Below are 17134 nucleotides of genomic sequence, written 5' to 3'. Positions count from 1 at the left end.
TGGGGAAACCGTGAGCCGGATCCTGTTGTGGAGTTTGGAATGGGGAGGGAAGGCCAGAGATGGAGTCACACTGGACTGGAGCCAAAACTATATATATACCGTATATATGGAAGAGGCGATGGGTTCCAGCCCAGCTTTGTGTTGGAAAAGGACGCCGGTTCAATCGCTAGGAGCAGATATAAGCAGCTCAGGAGAGCCCTGCTGGATCAGACCAATAGCTCGCCTAATCACATAATCGTAGGGATCCCCAAAGGTCATCCACCCGAACCCCGCTGCAGTGCAGGAATTTTTTGCCCGATGTGGGATTTGCACCCACAACCCTGAGGTTAAAAGTCTCACGCTCTACCAACTGAGCTAGTCTCTCTCCAGCATCTCGCCCTCAGAGTGGCCAAGCAGACGCCCATTATGTGAAATCAGGATTCGAACCCAAGTCCGGCTCTCCCTCCCGTGGTCCCTAACAACTGGCCTTCGGAAGCAGAGCCATCGTGGCTAGTAGCCGCCCCATAGCCTTTATCTTCCCTGGGTTTCTCCAGTCCTCTTTTAACGCAGTTAGTTTGGTAGCCGTTGCCGCCTCAAGTGGCAGGGAGTTCCGCAGTTTAGCAATGCGCAAAGAAGTCTCGAATCTTCCAGCATTCAGCTGCGTGGGACGCCCACGAGTCCGAGCCAAGGAAGGAACCTTAAAAAGGTGGCTGGGGAGGAAATGCCCAGTGTGTCTGGATTGTAGAATGGTCGAGTTCGGAGGGGCACCCAGCCGAACCCCCCTGCAATGCTGAAATGACAGCTGACGAATCCCAAACAGGCGGCCACCCAAACCTCTGACAGAGGAGAGACGTCACAGAGTCGTATAGTTGCAGTGGGCCCCCCAAAGGTCATCCATCCCAACCCCGCCTCCAGATACTCACAGAGACAAGCCAGGTAGAATAATAGAAACTTTCTTTTTTTATTATTTTCCAGAGTGCAGGACAAAAGGGGTGGGGGGCAAGGAGACTCTCGGCCCATCGCACCAGGTTTATGGAAAGGGGAGGTTTTTAAGTTATTGCTGAGAGGGAGCCGGTTTCTCATGCGGGGAGTCAGGGCCAAAGGCAGAGAGGATTCCTGCAATTATTGCTTTTCTGTGCTGGTTAAAGGGGAGGGGGGAGGAGAAGGCGGGAGAGGGGCGGAGCCAAGGAGGCCAAGCCCCGCCTCCTCCAGCGGTTGTCAAGCGTCCATGGTTTGTAGCAGAATGGTGGCACACATCTGGGAGCGAAAAGGTGGAGACTTTCTGATCCCAAAATTAAACATTCCCCAAAATGCATTTTTTCTGACTTCCGAACGAGACGGTGAAACTCAAACTCCCAAACAGGGAGATCTGAAATTTGGAGGGGAATTTGTTTCCGAAAGGCTGGTTCTTCTGCAAAGAGATTTGAAATCCCACTTTTCCATTTCAGATCTGGGAGCAAAATGGAAAGGATTTTGAAATCTGGGAATTGGGGAGTTTGCTTTTCAGCAGTGCTTTTTTTTGGGGGGGGGGGGGGGGACACAGGGTTATGCAAACCCCTAAACGTTTTGCGAATCGTCACACTTTTGTCCATATACAGTCTTTTTATTTCCCCCGATTTGAACTATAAAACGGTGGTTTTCTCGAGTCAAAACAAGGGGAACTTCAGTAATCGTTGCAAGTTAGCCACAAGAGTTCAGATATATTGAGAAAAAGTTAAATGATGATAAAAGTGTGTATTGGCAATAATTAATATGAAATTGAAATCAGGAATAGACAGGAGGCCGGGTCTGTAGTGTTAAGAGCAGCTTATCTTTTATGGTTTGTTAAGAAAATTTTGTGTTTATTGTTATTCCTGTGTGTAATCCTGTATCTGTGTTTTCTGCTGTATCAATTAAAAAGAGAGAGAGATTGAGCAGCCCTGAACATTTTTTAAAGAAAAAAGGCACAGCTTTTCAGAACATCCCAGTTCCTTAGCCCAATTCAAAATTAGTGGGGTTCTTTGGGCTGTTTTTAGGTTTATATCTTCTCCCCCAAATTTGATTTTTGTACTGGGCCGAGGAATTAGGATGTTCCGGAAAATCACATTCCCAGATTTCAGAATGGTTTTGTCCCCCACCCCCCAAAAAAAAAGAAAAAAAAAAGGGGGGGGAATATACATGGTGCAGATTTCAAATCCGGCTCAGAAATCAGAGTGGGGTTTGGAACGATTTTTATTTCTGGAATCCCTTCAAAGTCCAAACCAACCCCTTGCAAGGCAGGAATCGAACTCGGAACCACGGAACCATGTTTGGGCCTGGCAACCTCTGGAGAAGTTGGAGAACGGAGGAGAGGAGAGGCGGAGGGAGGGAGGGAAGGAGAAAGGAGGCTGAGCGGAGAAAAGGGAGTGGGGAAGACCCAGGGAACCCCACACACAGGTAGGCAGGAGAGGGAGGGTTTAATGCCAAAGGAGACCAGGCAGAATTGGACTCCAAACCCTCGCTCTCCCCCAGCCCCCTGTCCTTCGGCTGAGGCATTAAGGTGGCTGGGAGGAAGGAGATTATACAGAATTATATACACAGTACAGCCTTCAGATATAAAGTTTGCACGCACACACACAAAAAAAAAAGTGGGGGGGGGGAAGAGGTTAGATTTTGAACCCGCAACCTTTCGCGCCAGCCAGTCGCTCTGAACCACTCGCTTGGTACTGGTGCAATCGCGACGTACGTACATGCAAAACACACACACACACAGGTGTTCAAGAAATGTGTTGCAGGAAAGTGAGGGCAAGAATTCATCACCCAGCAGTGAAATGGTTATGGGGCGTTGTAGGGCCCATAGAGTTGGAAAGGAGACCCCCCCCAGGGTCCAACCCCCCCTGTATTGCAGGCTGAATAATCCTGAATAGGCCCTTCAACCTCTGTTTAAAAACCTTGAGTGAATCATAGACATAAGAGTTCCTGCAATTCCGGAATCACAACTAAAGAAATGTAATCATAATGACAACCATCGTTGGGATTTCCTTACTTGTCATTCGAATCCCTCGGTTTGGGTCCTTCTCTCCGCATTATCAGTAAGCAAGCTTGCTCCCTCTCCCGTGATGGGACAGCCTTTCAGATACAGTGGTACCTCAGGTTACATATGCTTCAGGTTACAGACTCCACTAACCCAGAAATAGTGCTTCAGGTTAAGAACTTTGCTTCGGGATGAGAACAGAAATCGTGCTCCGGCAGCGCGGCAGGCCCCATTAGCTAAAGTGGTCTTCAGGTTAAGAACGGACCTCCGGAACGAATTAAGTACTTAACCCGAGGTACCACTGTATTTGATGACGGCTGCCGCACCTCTGAATCTACACAACTCCATTTGCTCAGGAGGAGAAAAAAGATGCTGCGATGTGTTGTGTGTGTGTGTGTGTTTGCGCATGGAAGAGATCATTTGCGCACAACCCCCCGAAAGAGAAAACCAAGCAGCTCACTCAAAACATTGCACCAGTCGATCGATCCATGTGCTTTCCACTGGCCCTACACACCGCCCACTGGTGGCCGGGCGGAGAATTGCTCCCCTGTGGGCCTTTTCCTTTTTCTGGGCAGCTGTCGCCCCCTTGTGGCCGCACCTTGCAAAGACACCGTTGCGCCCCTGCTGGATCCTCAGCAGAGAAATTCCTGAGTTCTCTTGAACCCTGTAGCCATTGGACAGGAGGGGATAAGGAGAGGGAGTCGGCCTGGTTTCAGACTCGAGGGCGGCAGCGGGTGCCAGGGACACCTATGGCTCTGGCTGGGAGCGGTCACCGCCAGGAGGAAGACGAGATAGGTAGTCACTGCCGCCTATGGCTCATTAAAGCGTTGGGCCTGATCGTGGAATCGTAGGGTCGGGACACCCCAAAGGGCATCTAGCCCAACCCGCCGAGGGGCAGGTCCCGCGTACAAAGAATCCCCTGGATATCCCATTTGTTGGTCCCTTCCTGCTCTCTGTTGGCTGGACAGAGATTGGATCTCTCTTTCAAACATGGCTCGGTAAGGATGGAGCAGGGCGAGGCGAATTTGGAACCCGGGGCCAAGGGGTGGCGGGTGGGGAAGGCATTGCGGAACCCAGGCCTGGCTTTTTGGAAGAGGGTCTAAAGCAGCCTGGCGCCCCAGATGTTTTCGGACTATTCCCTGGGGGGCGCCAGGTTGGAGGAGGACGGTCTAGTGGTTTCTGAGATTTGAACCCAGGACCCCAGGGCTTTTTTGTGGTGTGGGGGGCAGCTTAGCTCAGTGGCTGTGTGGAATTAGAACATGCGTCCATGGATGGGCAGGAAGGATGGGGGAATGGGGAACAGGAAACACCCCCCCCCCGTTCTCTAGCAGGGATTGGAGTTGGGACACCCCAAAGGTCATCCAGCCCAACCCCAGGCAACGGTCCCGGGTTCGTTTTCTGGGAGACAAACACAGGGCAATGCGAGATGCATTTTAAAAAACGATTCCGCATTCATCCACTCCCCACCCTAGAGACCCCTCTGAACCCCACAATAAACCCTATCCCCACCCCCTTGCAGAACACAGGTTCAAATTGGCTTATTCCCCCCAAACCCCGCTCAGTCTCGTTCATTTATGGCCTGATGAAATCCTGAAATCGGATTGGAGTATGGCGAATCTGGGCTCTGGGATGCAGGAGGAGGAATCAGGGTTGGGGTGTCAAAATGGTGGTGGGGTTTTTTGGGGGGGCGGGCGCAGAGTTTTATGGCATGCACCCTCCCCCAAGTTATTGGCTATTCGTTCCCCAATAAGGTCCATGCGCCAGGAAGATCATCGAGATGTTGCAAATTATTTTTTTGGGGGGTGTCCAGATTGTGAACCTCCTACCCCCCCCCCCAGGCCAGTATGACAGTGTCGCCACTCAGTGGCCAAATATGGTTATTGCATTTTCTTCTTTTGCAGTGGAAGCTGGGAAAACGCCCCTTGGCGTGAACGCAATGCTGCCATCTGGTGTCCGGAGGTGGGTATGACACTTGTTAGTTTCACAGGTTGCAAAATGTTCTTGGTTCCTGATAGCGCAATGTCAGCCCCCAGTGGCTGAAATCAGAAATACAGTCTTCTTGCTGCAGAACACAGGGTAGTCCTTTGCATCACGAGTGTCCAGAACTGGCATTGCAATTTTTGTGGGGGACGGACAGTCATTAGGTTTTTCATTTTAAAAAAGTGCCCACAAACGAAGAAAAAGATTCCACTTATTATTATTTTTCAATTGCTCCAAGAGAACAGTGTTTAGATGGTTTCGCTTTGAAGGTTTCTCCCCAGTTTTTACATCCTGGGACCTTCTGGAGGCAGAAGACAGTCTCAGCTACCTGAGCTGGTTAAACCAAGAGTCAACTCGCCCCCCCCCCCCCATATAACCACCTGCCGCTGTTATTCACAAATCCTAAAAGACCAGCGGCGAAATTATATACATCCTGCAACGATTCCAGATTGGAGAATGTCGCCCTCCAGTGGCGGAAAAGGGGATAGCACAGTTGTCACGAAATCGAAAAATCCCCCCCTCCACCCCCCCCGAGTAGGAAACTGTGTCGTTTTCCATTGGCTGTTAGAAGAACGTCGACACGCTTCTTTTAAAAACACTCCCCGCAATCCTTCTCCCTGAAGTTGTGCCGTCGGCCTTGGCGAAGACGCTCTCGTCTCGCCGTTTTGGAAGACTGCTATGGATCGGTTGGGTTGCAAAAAACGCCGCTTTTATCCCTGACGAGACGCAACAACTTCTGCAATAGGGAAGCCGGAAGTCCCATACACAGTGGATTTGTCACAGTTTGGAAGAAAAATCCCTGCGTCGCAATATCGCCCCCGTGTGGCCGGAGGCCGTATTGCACGTGTAAACGCAATACGGAAGACTTATTTTTTTTTTCCCCTCGTCCAAGTTGGCGGCCAACAACGGACCTCCTCCTTTCCCGGCCGGATCCTGTCCGGGTCCAAAGTCCCGCAGAGGCGAGAGAGAAGGGGAGACACATCCTGAGAGAAGATGGAAGAGCCGTGAAGGTGTGTTTGGGAAGGTATTTCTCGGCCGTCAGCCGTCTCGGAGGTGTGTGGGGGGGTTTGTGTGTGCAGGTGGCTTGCACGGGGAAGTGGGGGGCGGAGGAGAATGGGCACCCCCCCATTCCTCGGGGCTACGTGGCTTCCGCCTTGGAGATCTCTTTGACGGGCACGGCCACGGCACCGGCCTCCTCTGCCTTCTTCGCCAAGCCTGGCTCGACCACGTTGTGTAAGGAAGGCTCGCGATACAAGGCCACTGCGGAGGGGAAAAGGGGGGAAGGGGTTAAAATGGCGCCGGACTACAATTCCCATCGGCTCCCAGTCGCGGGGGACCAGAGTGGCTCCTCCCCGCAAAGGAAGATCTCGCCTGGGCTCCAGGAATTTCTCTAAGCCGCGTGCCTCTTTGGGCAAAGGCGGCAGAGATGTGCGGCGCACAGTTACCATATTTTTCGCCCCATAGGGCGCACCTAGTTTTTTGGGGGGGGAAATAAAGAAAAAAAAAATATTCCCCCCCCCCTAGGCGCGGGGCTGGGGTGGGGGAAGCCCAAGTTTCCCAGCCCCCAGAACAGGCTGCTCTCCGCAAGCCGTGGGAGCCCAAGGCTTGCAGATAGCTTCCTGAAGCCTGGAGAGCGAGAGGGGTCGGTGCGCACCGACGCCTCTCGCTCTCCAGGCTTCAGCGAAAGCCTGCATTCGCCCCATAGGACGCACACACATTTCCCCTTCATTTTTGGAGGGGAAAAAGTGCATCCTATAGGGCGAAAAATACGTTAAACGGCGGAACTCCCTGCCACAGGAGGCGGTGGAGGCGGCCACCAAAATTGGCAACTTCCCTTTAGATACATGAAGATGGCTATCCGGTCTCCTCTTTTCCAGGCTAAACACCCTCAACTGTTCCTTTTTCAAGCCCCAGTCATCCTTCCAGCTTGTCCGTTTCCTCCTTCGTACAATAAACCTGTGGCTCAAAAACCGGACTAATCCTAGCCTGTTCGCCACGCTGCAGTAATTCTGGTTTGCTCACGAGTCAGCAGTGAGATTGGCCGGCTTTGGAGAAAGTCTAGACTGGTTTCCTGATGGAAGGAGGAAACGGGCTGGATTTAGATTTGGAGCATAGCTGTCAACTTTTCCCTTTTCTTACAAGGAATCCTACTCGAAGTAAGGGAATTTCCCTTTTAAAAAAAGGGAAACGTTGACAGCTATGGTTTGATGAGGCCCTGAGCTACTGAAGGTAACAGGGCCCTTTCTATGTCCAGCTGTCCTTTGTCAACAATAAATTGTGGCTGTTTTTGTGTGTTGAATATATGCTATAAGGTCATTTATGGACCTCATAGGTATCTCAAGCCATTTGCCCATGTTGCCCTGCAACCAGTCCATGCAGAATGTCGGCACCCTATATACAGAAAGGAGCAAACCAGGGATATTTTAGGGAGCAGGCGAGCAGGTGGGACCCATGACTTACACATCCTAGGAGCCTACGCAACACAAAACCCTGTTGCTGTAGGTTTTATTTGTTTTTTATCTTATATTTTGGGACGCGGGTGGCGCTGTGGGTTAAACCACAGAGCCTAGGACTTGCCGATCAGAAGTTCGGCGGTTCGAATCCATGCAACGACGGGGTGAGCTCCCGTTGCTCAGTCCCTGCTCCTGCCAACCTAGCAGTTCAAAAGCACGTCAAAGTGCAAGTAGATCAATAGGTACCGCTCCGGCGGGAAGGTAAACGGGGTTTCCGTGCGCTGCTCTGGTTCGCCAGAAGCGGCTTAGTCATGCTGGCCACATGACCCGGAAGCTGTACGCCGGCTCCCTCGGCCAATAAAGCGAGATGAGCGCCGCAACCCCAGAGTTGGCCAGGGGTCCCTTTACCTTTTTAGCTTATATTTTGGAAACGTACATCCAGTTTTCCCCCCTTTAAATTTCTTGGGGGCCCCGAGAGAGTGGGGCCCTAAGCTCTATGGCTTGCTTAGCTTATACAGTGGTACCTCAGGTTACATACGCTTCAGGTTACAGACTCCGCTAACCCAGAAATAGTACCTCGGGTTAAGAACTTTGCTTCAGGACAAGAACAGAAATTGGGCGGCGCAGCAGCAGCAGGAGGCCCCATTGGCTAAAGTGGTGCTTCAGGTTAAGAACAGTTTCAGGTTAAGAACGGACCTCCGGAATGAATTAAATACTTAACCCGAGGTACCGCTGTACGTAAATCCGGCACTGGCCCTCTGCCCTGTCCATCGTCTCTTCCTGACCAATAAGATTCAGAGTCCGTTTCTCAGGACTCTCTCACCTATGCATCAGAAATAGCCTTTTCCCCCCACATCTGAAGCAACTAGGAGGAAGATGCAAGGACAGACTGGCTCAGAGGAAGGCTGGGAGCAGATCGGAGCTTTCCTTCACGGCTGTGCAAGACTCCCTGGTCCTGAATGGGGCAACTGTGCCCCTGAAGGACCAGGTGCGCAGCCTGGGAGTCATTTTGGACTCACCGCTGTCCATGGAGGCGCAGGTCAATTCTGTATCCAGGGCAGCTGTTTATCAGCTCCATCTGGTACGCAGGATGAGACCCTACCTGCCCGCGGACTGTCTCGCCAGAGTGGTGCCTGCTCTAGTTATCTCCCGCTTGGACTACTGCAATGCGCTCTACGTGGGGCTACCTTGGAAGGTGACTGAGAAACTACAACTAATCCAGAATGCGGCAGCTAGACTGGGGACTGGGAGCGGGCGCTGAGACCACATAACACCGGTCTTGAAAGACCTCCATTGGCTCCCAGTACGTTTCTGAGCACAATTCAAAGTGTTGGTGCTGAACTTTAAAGCCCTAAACGGCCTCAAAGGCCCAGTAGACCTGAAGGAGCGTCTCCACCCCCATTGTTCTTCCCGGACATTGAGGTCCAGCTCTGAGGGCCTTCTGGCAGTTCCCTCATTGCGAGAAGTGAGGTTACAGGGAACCAGGCACAGGGCCTTCTCGGTGGTGGCACCCGCCCTGTGGAACGCCCTCCCATCAGATGTCAAAGCGATAAATAACTACCTGACATTCAGAAGACATCTTAAGGCAGCCCTGTTCAGGGAAGTTTTTATTCTGTGATATTTTAGTGTATTTTTGGTTTTTATGGAAGCCGCCCAGGGTGGCTGGGGAAACCCAGCCAGATGGGCGGGGTACAAATAATAAATTATTATTATTATTATTATTATTATTATTATTATTATTATTATTATTATTATCACGTGCGCCGGGAGCAGAGGCGACGCCAGAGATCACTCGCACGGCATCGAGACCCAGGGCTTTCTCTCCCAAACGCCCCCCACCCGCCTCTGCTCACCTTCCAGCAGTTTGGGCAGGAAGTGGGCGGCGGCTTTGGTCTTCTTGACTCGGTTTCCCTTCATCACCTGCCCGTCTTTGTTGATGCCCAGGTACCACGACCGCCCAGACTCCCTCTGGCGGTACAGCGTGGAGGAATACATGACGTAATAGTTCTCAAAGACGCACTCCTTGAAACGGCACTCAGCGGTGAAGTGAGTCTGGAGGGGGGAGAGGTTTATTATATTCATTGATTAAAAAAAAAGACATATACTGCTCTCTATAAACGTGCCTGCATTGGTGGTTCAGTGGTAGAATTCTTTCCTGCCACGCGGGAGGCCCGGATTCGACTCCCGGCCAATGCAACAGTGTTTTAGGGACGCGGGTGGCGCTGTGGGTTAAACCACAGAGCCTAAGACTTGCCGATCAGAAGGTTGGCGGTTCGAATCCCCGTGACAGGGTGAGCTCCCGTTGCTCGGTCCCTGCTCCTGCCAACCTAGCAGTTCGAAAGCATATCAAAGTGCAAGTAGATCAATAGGGACCACTCCGGCGGGAAGGCAAACGGCATTTCCATGCGCTGCTCTGGTTCACCAGAAGCAGCTTAGTCATGCTGGCCACATGACCATAGCTGTCAACCGTCCCTTATTTGGCGGGAAAGCCCCTTATCCCAGCGCCGTGTCCCGCTGCTGTCCCTTATTGATGATGTCCCTTAAATTTCCGGGTTTCAAAGGAAGCAGCTCCTCTCCCTCTCTCCCTCCCTGCCGGCCACATGACCCGGAAGCTGTACGCCGGCTCCCTCGGCCAGTAAAGCGAGATGAGCGCCACAACCCCAGAGTCGGCCACGACTGGACCTAATGGTCAGGGGTCCCCTTTACCTTTACATTTACTCTATAAATATGTGCAGGGGTTAAGAGAGAGACCAGGGTTCGAATCTCGCTACAAAGCTCGCTGATTGACCTTGGGCCAGCCTGAGATACATCACGGGGTTGTTGTGGCTGGGGCAAAGCAGATGGAAGGGCGGGGTACAAATAATAATAATAATAATAATAATAATAATAATAATAATAATAGGAGGAGGGAACTATTTATGCCCACTTGAACACCTTGGAGACAAAGGTGGCCGACAATTGCTATGAATAAATGAAGGAAATCACAGCTGCTTACAACAATTGTACAGAAAACCATATGATAAAAAAGCATATCAAATGTTAAAACCAGAAATCAGCTAGCCATTGTGCCAATACAGTGGTCCCTTGGTTCTCAAATGCCTTGGTTCTCAAACAACTTGGAACCCAAACGCTGCAAACCTGGAAGTAAGCGTTCCAGTTTGCGAACCTTTTTCGGAAGCCGAACGTGCTCTGTTTTGAGTGTTACGCTTCTGATTTGAGTGTTACGCTGAAGTCTCTCTGTTTTTGCTATTTATTTTGCATTTTTGTGGCTTTTTTGTTTCGTTTTTGTGACTGTGTGGAACCTGGCTCAGCTACTGATTGATTGTGTGACTGCAGTACATTGTTTATTGCTTTCATTTTGTGGATCAATGGCCTTGTTAGATAGTAAAATTCATGTTAAATTACTGTTTTAGGGGTTGTTTTTAAAAGTCTGCAACAGATTAATCTGTTCTGCATTACTTTCTATGGAAAAGCGTGCCTTGGTTTTTGGAACGCTTTGGTTTTGGAACTTTTGGAACGGATTAAGTTTGAGAACCAAAGTACCACTGTATTTATTCTTAACTGCTTGCACAGGCCTGGCAGAACAGAAAAGCTTTCAGCGGGCCTTTAAAAGTTGGCCCTGACATTGGCTGCTGAATTTCTATTGGCAGGGAGTTCCACAGGCTGATGACACTAAAGGCTTGGTTTTTTGCTGTGATTCCTGCATTGGACTAGAGGACGCCTTTCAGCGTTACAACTCTATGTACATAGATAGTGCTGCATAAGAAAACACTTTATTTCATTGCTGAGAACAATCAAACAAAACGCAATGTATCTATATGCAACAGATCAACCATTAAAATGTATATATATAAAAAAATCAACTATTTTGAAACCATTTATAAACCCCTCCGGCTCTCTTGGAGGAAAAGCTGGAGATGTAATAAAATACTACCCTGAAAAGAGAGGGGAAAAAACCCCATTTATGCAAACACTGGCTTGTTTTGACAGCTGCCTGCCACTAGGTGGCGCTGCCCAACACCAGATGGACACCCTTATTAGATCACCCATAGGAACTCTGGGTCTCCCCAGGATACCTGGGTCCCCATCCCAGAATCGTGAGGCCGAAGGCGCCAGCGGATCCATAACGTTAATGAGAGCAAAGTGTCCCGGCCGATAAAGCACCCCAGCTCCTTTTATTCACTCCCAAGCCGCCAGCCGCCATCATTTTCACTGCCAAATTTCTTCAAAGCTGTTTAATTGGCATTAAACGGGCATCTTAAGTCCCGCCAAGAGATCTGTGGGGCAGGGAGGAGGAAATCCCTCCCGAGAGATTTCTGCAGGGATCAGGGATAAGGAGATGGGGAGGTTATTTCACCCCACAGATGGCCTATCTCCTTTAGCAGGCGTGCAAGTTCAATTTTTTGCATTTTTCTTCCTCCAGTTCTTTTTATTGATTTCCCATATTTTTTAAAAAACAAATTAATACAGATTTAAAAGCTGACATCCCACCCGCACCCCCTTTTGCCCCTCTAGTTTCCTTGTGCTGTTTCCAGTTTTGAATGCCTGACGTAGATTTTTTTCAGTTTCGTTGTTCCGTATGGGACAACGACAATAAAAATTGTCGTATCGTATAAGATTTCCAACCTTCAACCCCTCTCCCTTACACGTCACCTGTTTGACTATCAACTTCTGGTGAGGCTTTTATACATTTTATACATTTCCTGTGATGAGGCTGCATTTTAATATTTTAATGTTTTTATGTTGTATTTTAATCTTGTTTTTAAGTTGTATTCATTCAACTTGTTTTTATTATTGCTTCTTAGCCGCCCTGAGCCTGGCCTTGGCTGGGGAGGGCGGGGTATAAATAAAAATTATTATTATTATTATTATTATTATTATTATTATTATTATTATTATCACCTGCCCTCAAAGCAGTCAAGCAGATTAAATCTTCCTTTATGTATCTATAATAATCATTAAAACATCCCTTTTCGGGTAGCTCTTGAATAATCCTATTCCCTCCCAGGCAGCTTTATTGTAGCATCTAGGGCGGTGGTTGGGAACCTCAGTCCTGGGTGCAGAATGTGGCCCTCCAAGCATTGCTTTCTGGCCCTGGTTAGCCTCCCCAGGCCACGCCCCCTGCCCCAAGCCACACCCCTCTCTGCTCCTGATTGGCACCTCCCTTGTTTCTCCCCCAGCTGTGCTTAATCTCTGACCCCAGGACAGAGAGAGATTTTACGTTCTTGGGCTCCATGATCACTGCAGATGGTGACAGCAGTCACGAAATTAAAAGACGCCTGCTTCTTGGGAGAAAGGCAATGATAAACCTAAACAGCTTCTTAAAAAGCAGAGACATCACCTTGCCAACAAAGGTCCGTATAGTTAAAGCTCTGGTTTTCCCAGTAGTGATGTATGGAAGTGAGAGCTGGACCACAAAGAAGGCTAATCGCCGAAGAATGGATGCTTTTGAATTCTGGTGCTGGAGGAGACTCTTGAGAGTCCCATGGACTGCAAGAAGATCAAACCTCTCCATTCTGAAGGAAATCAGCCCTGAGTGCTCACTGGAAGGACAGATCCTGAAGCCGAGGCTCCAAGACTTTGCCCACCTCCTGAGAAGAGAAGACTCCCTGGAAAAGACCCTGATGTTGGGAAAGATGGAGGGCGCAAGGAGAAGGGGACGACGGAGGACGAGATGGTGGGACAGTGTTCTCAAAGCTACAAACATGAGTCTGACCAAACTGCGGGAGGCAGTGGAAGTCAGGAGTGCCTGGCGTGCTCTGGTCCAGGGGGTCACGAAGAGGAGGACACGACGAAACGACTAAACAACAACACAAATTCACTATGTACAACGATTTCCATTTAACGATATTTGGGATCCATTTTTGTAAATACCGTATGAGGTTAAGGTCTGGTCAACTACTCTTCCCCCCTTTTAAACTCAATATCTTGTTGTTGTTCTGCTTTGTTTTCTACGTGGATAATATTATTGTTTCTTCTTTTTTGTGTGCCTTATCAGTGCACTTGTAGTTTTGTACATTTCCCATGATGTGAGTGTATATAACACTCCCCCTTAGCTGACCTTCCTGCCTTGGGGGGGGGGGGTTGGTCTAGATGGTCCTCAGGTGTCCCTTCCAACTCAGCAAGGATTTTTTAATCTGAACTGACTGGCAGCAGTGGCTTCCAGGGTAACAGGCTGTGAATATTCAGCCGCTGGGGACGAAAGCCGGCTATCCCATTCAGATGGGTGGGGTATAAGTAATAATAATAATTATTATAATTATAATAAATTTTATTTATACCCCGCCCTCCCCAGTCAGAGCCGGGCTCAGGGCGGCTAACACCAATAAAATCACAGTAAAAACCAATTTAAAATACAGGTTAAAATGCAATTTAACATGCAGCCTCATTTTAAAATTCAAAACCATAAGGGGAGGGAAACATAAGGGTCAGATCGAGTCCAAACCAAAGGCCTGGCGGAACAGCTCTGTCTTGCAGGCCCTGCGGAAATATGTCAAGTCCCGCAGGGCCCTAGTCTCTTGGGACAGAGCATTCCACCAAGTTGGGGCCAGTACGGAAAAGGCCCTGTCCCCAGTTGAGACCAATCTAACCACTTGGGACCTTCAAAGTGTTGCCATTTGTGGACCTCTCCACGGGGCGTACCAGGAGAGGCGGTCCCGTAGGTACGTGGGTCCTGGGCCGCATAGGGCTTTAAAGGTCAAAACCAGCACCTTAATCCTGACCCTGTACTCCACCGGGAGCCAGTGCAGTTGGTAAAGCACTGGGTGAATGTGATCCTGCGGCAAGGACCCCGTAAGGAGCCCTGCTGCGGCATTCTGCACCCGCTGGAGTTTCTGGGTCAGCTCCTCCATGAATTTCCCCAATCCTCTTTCAAAGCCATCCAGTTGAGTGGCCATCGCTGCCTCCTGTGGCAGGGAGTTCCGCCGCTGAACCCTGCGCTGCACGATGGAGAAATTCCTTTTCTCGGTTGTTCTATGTGCCAAGCAGGTGCTCTTTGTTGTTGTTGAGTCGTTTAGTCGTGTCCGCCTCTTTGTGACTCCCTTGACCAGAGCACGCCAGGCACTCCTGTCTTCCACTGCCTCCCGCAGTTTGGTCAGACTCATGCTGGGAGCTTCCAGAACACTGTCCCACCATCTCGTCCTCCGTCGTCCCCTTCTCCTTGCGCCCTCCATCTTTCCCAACATCAGGGTCTTTTCCAGGAAGTCTTCTCTTCTCATGAGGTGGCCAAAGTCTTGGAGCCTCAGCTTCAGGATCTGTCCTTCCAGTGAGCACTCAGGGCTGATTTCCCTAAGAATGGAGAGGTTTGATCTTCTTGCAGTCCATGGGACTCTCAAGAGTCTCCTCCAGCACCAGAATTCAAAAGCACCTAAAACCCCTTAAATTCTGGCCTTGAAATACACAGTGCATACAGAAGAATGGAGGATATTTGCCTCCAAGCCTTTGTGCATTGCCTTCCCTCGCCTCTCCTTATGCGCTGGTTTTCCTCTTCTTTTTGGGGGTGTCCCAAGAGCCTCTTTCTCCCTCTCCCCGGCTGTGCCGCCCCCCTTCTCCTGCCCCCTCGCCTGCCTGCCCTCCGTCCCTCCCTCCGCCTCTCTCCCTCGCTCTCACAAACCCAAGCAGCCAGGCATCACTTTCTGCCACGCTCATCCTTTCTGACAGGCACCATCTTCCCAGGGAAAACTCCCTCCCTGTCAGCTGTTCCACGCTCCCCGCCGGATCGGGGTCACCTCTCCAGGCGGCGGATAAATGATTCATCGCGCCCCCCCAACCCTCGCCGCCTCCCCCGGCCCCCAGCCTGTACCCGGCACCTCCCAAGCCAACCTCCCTCTCCATTTTCGGAACGGGGACCCCCCCCTCCAAAAAACGCCACCCCTCCGAGGCGGTCGCTGCCAAGAATTTGCCCAGAGATGCGTCGCTCGGCCACAGGCCACACTGCTGCAGGCAGGGCACTTCCCGGCAGGAGGAGCAAAGGGTGGGGGGTCAGGGGACGGCCAGGGGACGAGAAAGGGGTGCCCAGAGGAAGGTCGGCTGATCCTGGCAGCCGGCCGACTTTTAGAAAAGACCCTGTTTTATTTCAGACAGTGAGCGCACAGGCCTCCTTACGGGGTCCTCGCTGCGGGATCACATTCACCCGGTGCTATACCAGCTGCACTGGCTCCCGGTGGAGTACAGGATCAAGTTTAAGGTGCTGGTTTTGACCTTTAAAGCCCTATATGGCCCAGGACCCTCGTACCTACGGGACCGCCTCTCCTGGTATGCCCCTTGGAGGACCTTACAGTCTTCAAATAAAAACATCTTGAAGGTCCCAGGCCACAGAGATGTTAGGCTGGCCTCTACCAGAGCCAGGGCCTTTTCAGCTGTGGCCCCGATCTGGTGGAATGCTCGGTCCCAAGAGACTAGGGCCCTGCGGGACTTGACATCTTTCCGCAGGGCCTGCAAGACAGAACTGTTCCACCAGGCCTTTGGCCAGGGCACAGCCTGACCCCCTCCTTTGGCAATCTTCCACATAACTCTAGCCCAATGGTTGCCATCAATTTGATGTGAATTAATTTTATAATGAAATGATTTTAGAATGTGTATCATTTTATTGTTGTTAGCCGCTCTGAGCCCGGCTTCGGCTGGGGAGGGCGGGATGTAAATAAAAATTTATTATTATTATTTGAAGCACATCTACCTTCCAAGCGCTTGATTTGCTCTCTCCAGTGAACTCTGGGAACTGTAGTTTCCTGGGAACTATAGTTTCCCGGCGCCCTTGGCTAACGGAGGCGCCTCCTGGGATTGTTTTTTTTTTGTAGGAATGCCCTTTGCTTTGCAGCTGAGATTGGTGGCAGATGGAAGGAAGTGCTGGCACGTTGTTAAACTGCGGAACTCCCTGCCACAAGATGTTGTGCTCCCCCCCCGCCAGGTGTGAATATCTTGGTCAATCATGGTTGGTACGGATGATGGACGGGGGCTGCGTTGTCTTCTTCTTCCTGTTCCTGTTCCCAGCAGCCCTCTTGGGTGCTCAGTCGGAAGAGCACGATACTCTTTGACGCCGGGTTCTGGGTTCGAGTCCCACATTGGGCAAAAGATTGCTGCATTGCAGCGGGTTAGACTAGATGAGCCTCGGGGGTCCCTTCCGACGCTGCCGTTCTGCGATCATGGGTCGATTTGCAGACGGGTCTTCGGGTTTTAAGACAGGGAGGGTTTTTTTTTTTTGCACAGCAACCCGTGAAACGAATCATGTACAGTAATTATTTCCCAGGGAGGGGAATACTTTCCCTCTCTTCCTCTCACTCTCTATGAACTGCAATTAGCAGCTGCCCTCTTTAACGAGGCCTCTGGAGAGAGAATTCCCTGACCCCAATTGGAAGGGAGCACATCGCTTCCCCAACCCCACATCCAACCCCCTCGCCACCTGCCTGGGCCCATCAAGATCTCTCTCGGTCGGCCGCCCCAGCCCTTAGAATCATAGAATCCTAGAGTTGGAAGAGACCACAAGGGCCATCGAGTCCAACCCCCTGCCAAGCAGGAAACACCATCAGAGCACTCCTGACATATGGTTGTCAAGCCTCTGCTTAAAGACCTCCAAAGAAGGAGACTCCACCACACTCCTTGGCAGCAAATTCCACTGTCAAACAGCTCTTACTGTCAGGAAGTTCTTCCTAATGTTTAGGTGGAATCTTCTTTCTTGTAGTTTGGATCCATTGCTCCGTGTCCGCTTCTCTGGAGCAGCAGAAAACAACCTTTC

At 50.6% G+C, this 17134-nt stretch overlaps 2 protein-coding genes across 2 annotated transcripts in view; both read right to left on the bottom strand.

Moving 5' to 3' along the window:
• Nucleotides 1–2847: 2847 nt before the first annotated feature.
• The window catches only part of TMEM102 (transmembrane protein 102), an 84148-nt gene continuing 69861 nt past the window's right edge, over nt 2848–17134 (bottom strand). Inside the window, exon 6 of the mRNA XM_079952014.1 lies at nt 2848–3011. The gene's annotated coding sequence lies outside the window, so the exon portion shown is untranslated. The remainder of the gene's footprint in view (nt 3012–17134) is intronic.
• FGF11 (fibroblast growth factor 11) overlaps nt 4576–17134 on the bottom strand; it is a 50673-nt gene continuing 38114 nt past the window's right edge. The window contains exons 4-5 of the mRNA XM_079952160.1: nt 9258–9456; nt 4576–6211 (exon numbers count right to left, since the gene is read on the bottom strand). Coding sequence (XP_079808286.1) covers nt 6090–6211; nt 9258–9456 — 321 coding nt within the window. The 3' untranslated portion in view covers nt 4576–6089. The remainder of the gene's footprint in view (nt 6212–9257; nt 9457–17134) is intronic.

This window comes from Podarcis cretensis (assembly GCF_951804945.1).
Source record: "Podarcis cretensis genome assembly, chromosome: 13".
Taxonomy (NCBI): domain Eukaryota; kingdom Metazoa; phylum Chordata; class Lepidosauria; order Squamata; family Lacertidae; genus Podarcis; species Podarcis cretensis.
This window is presented reverse-complemented; position numbering and strand designations above follow the sequence as displayed.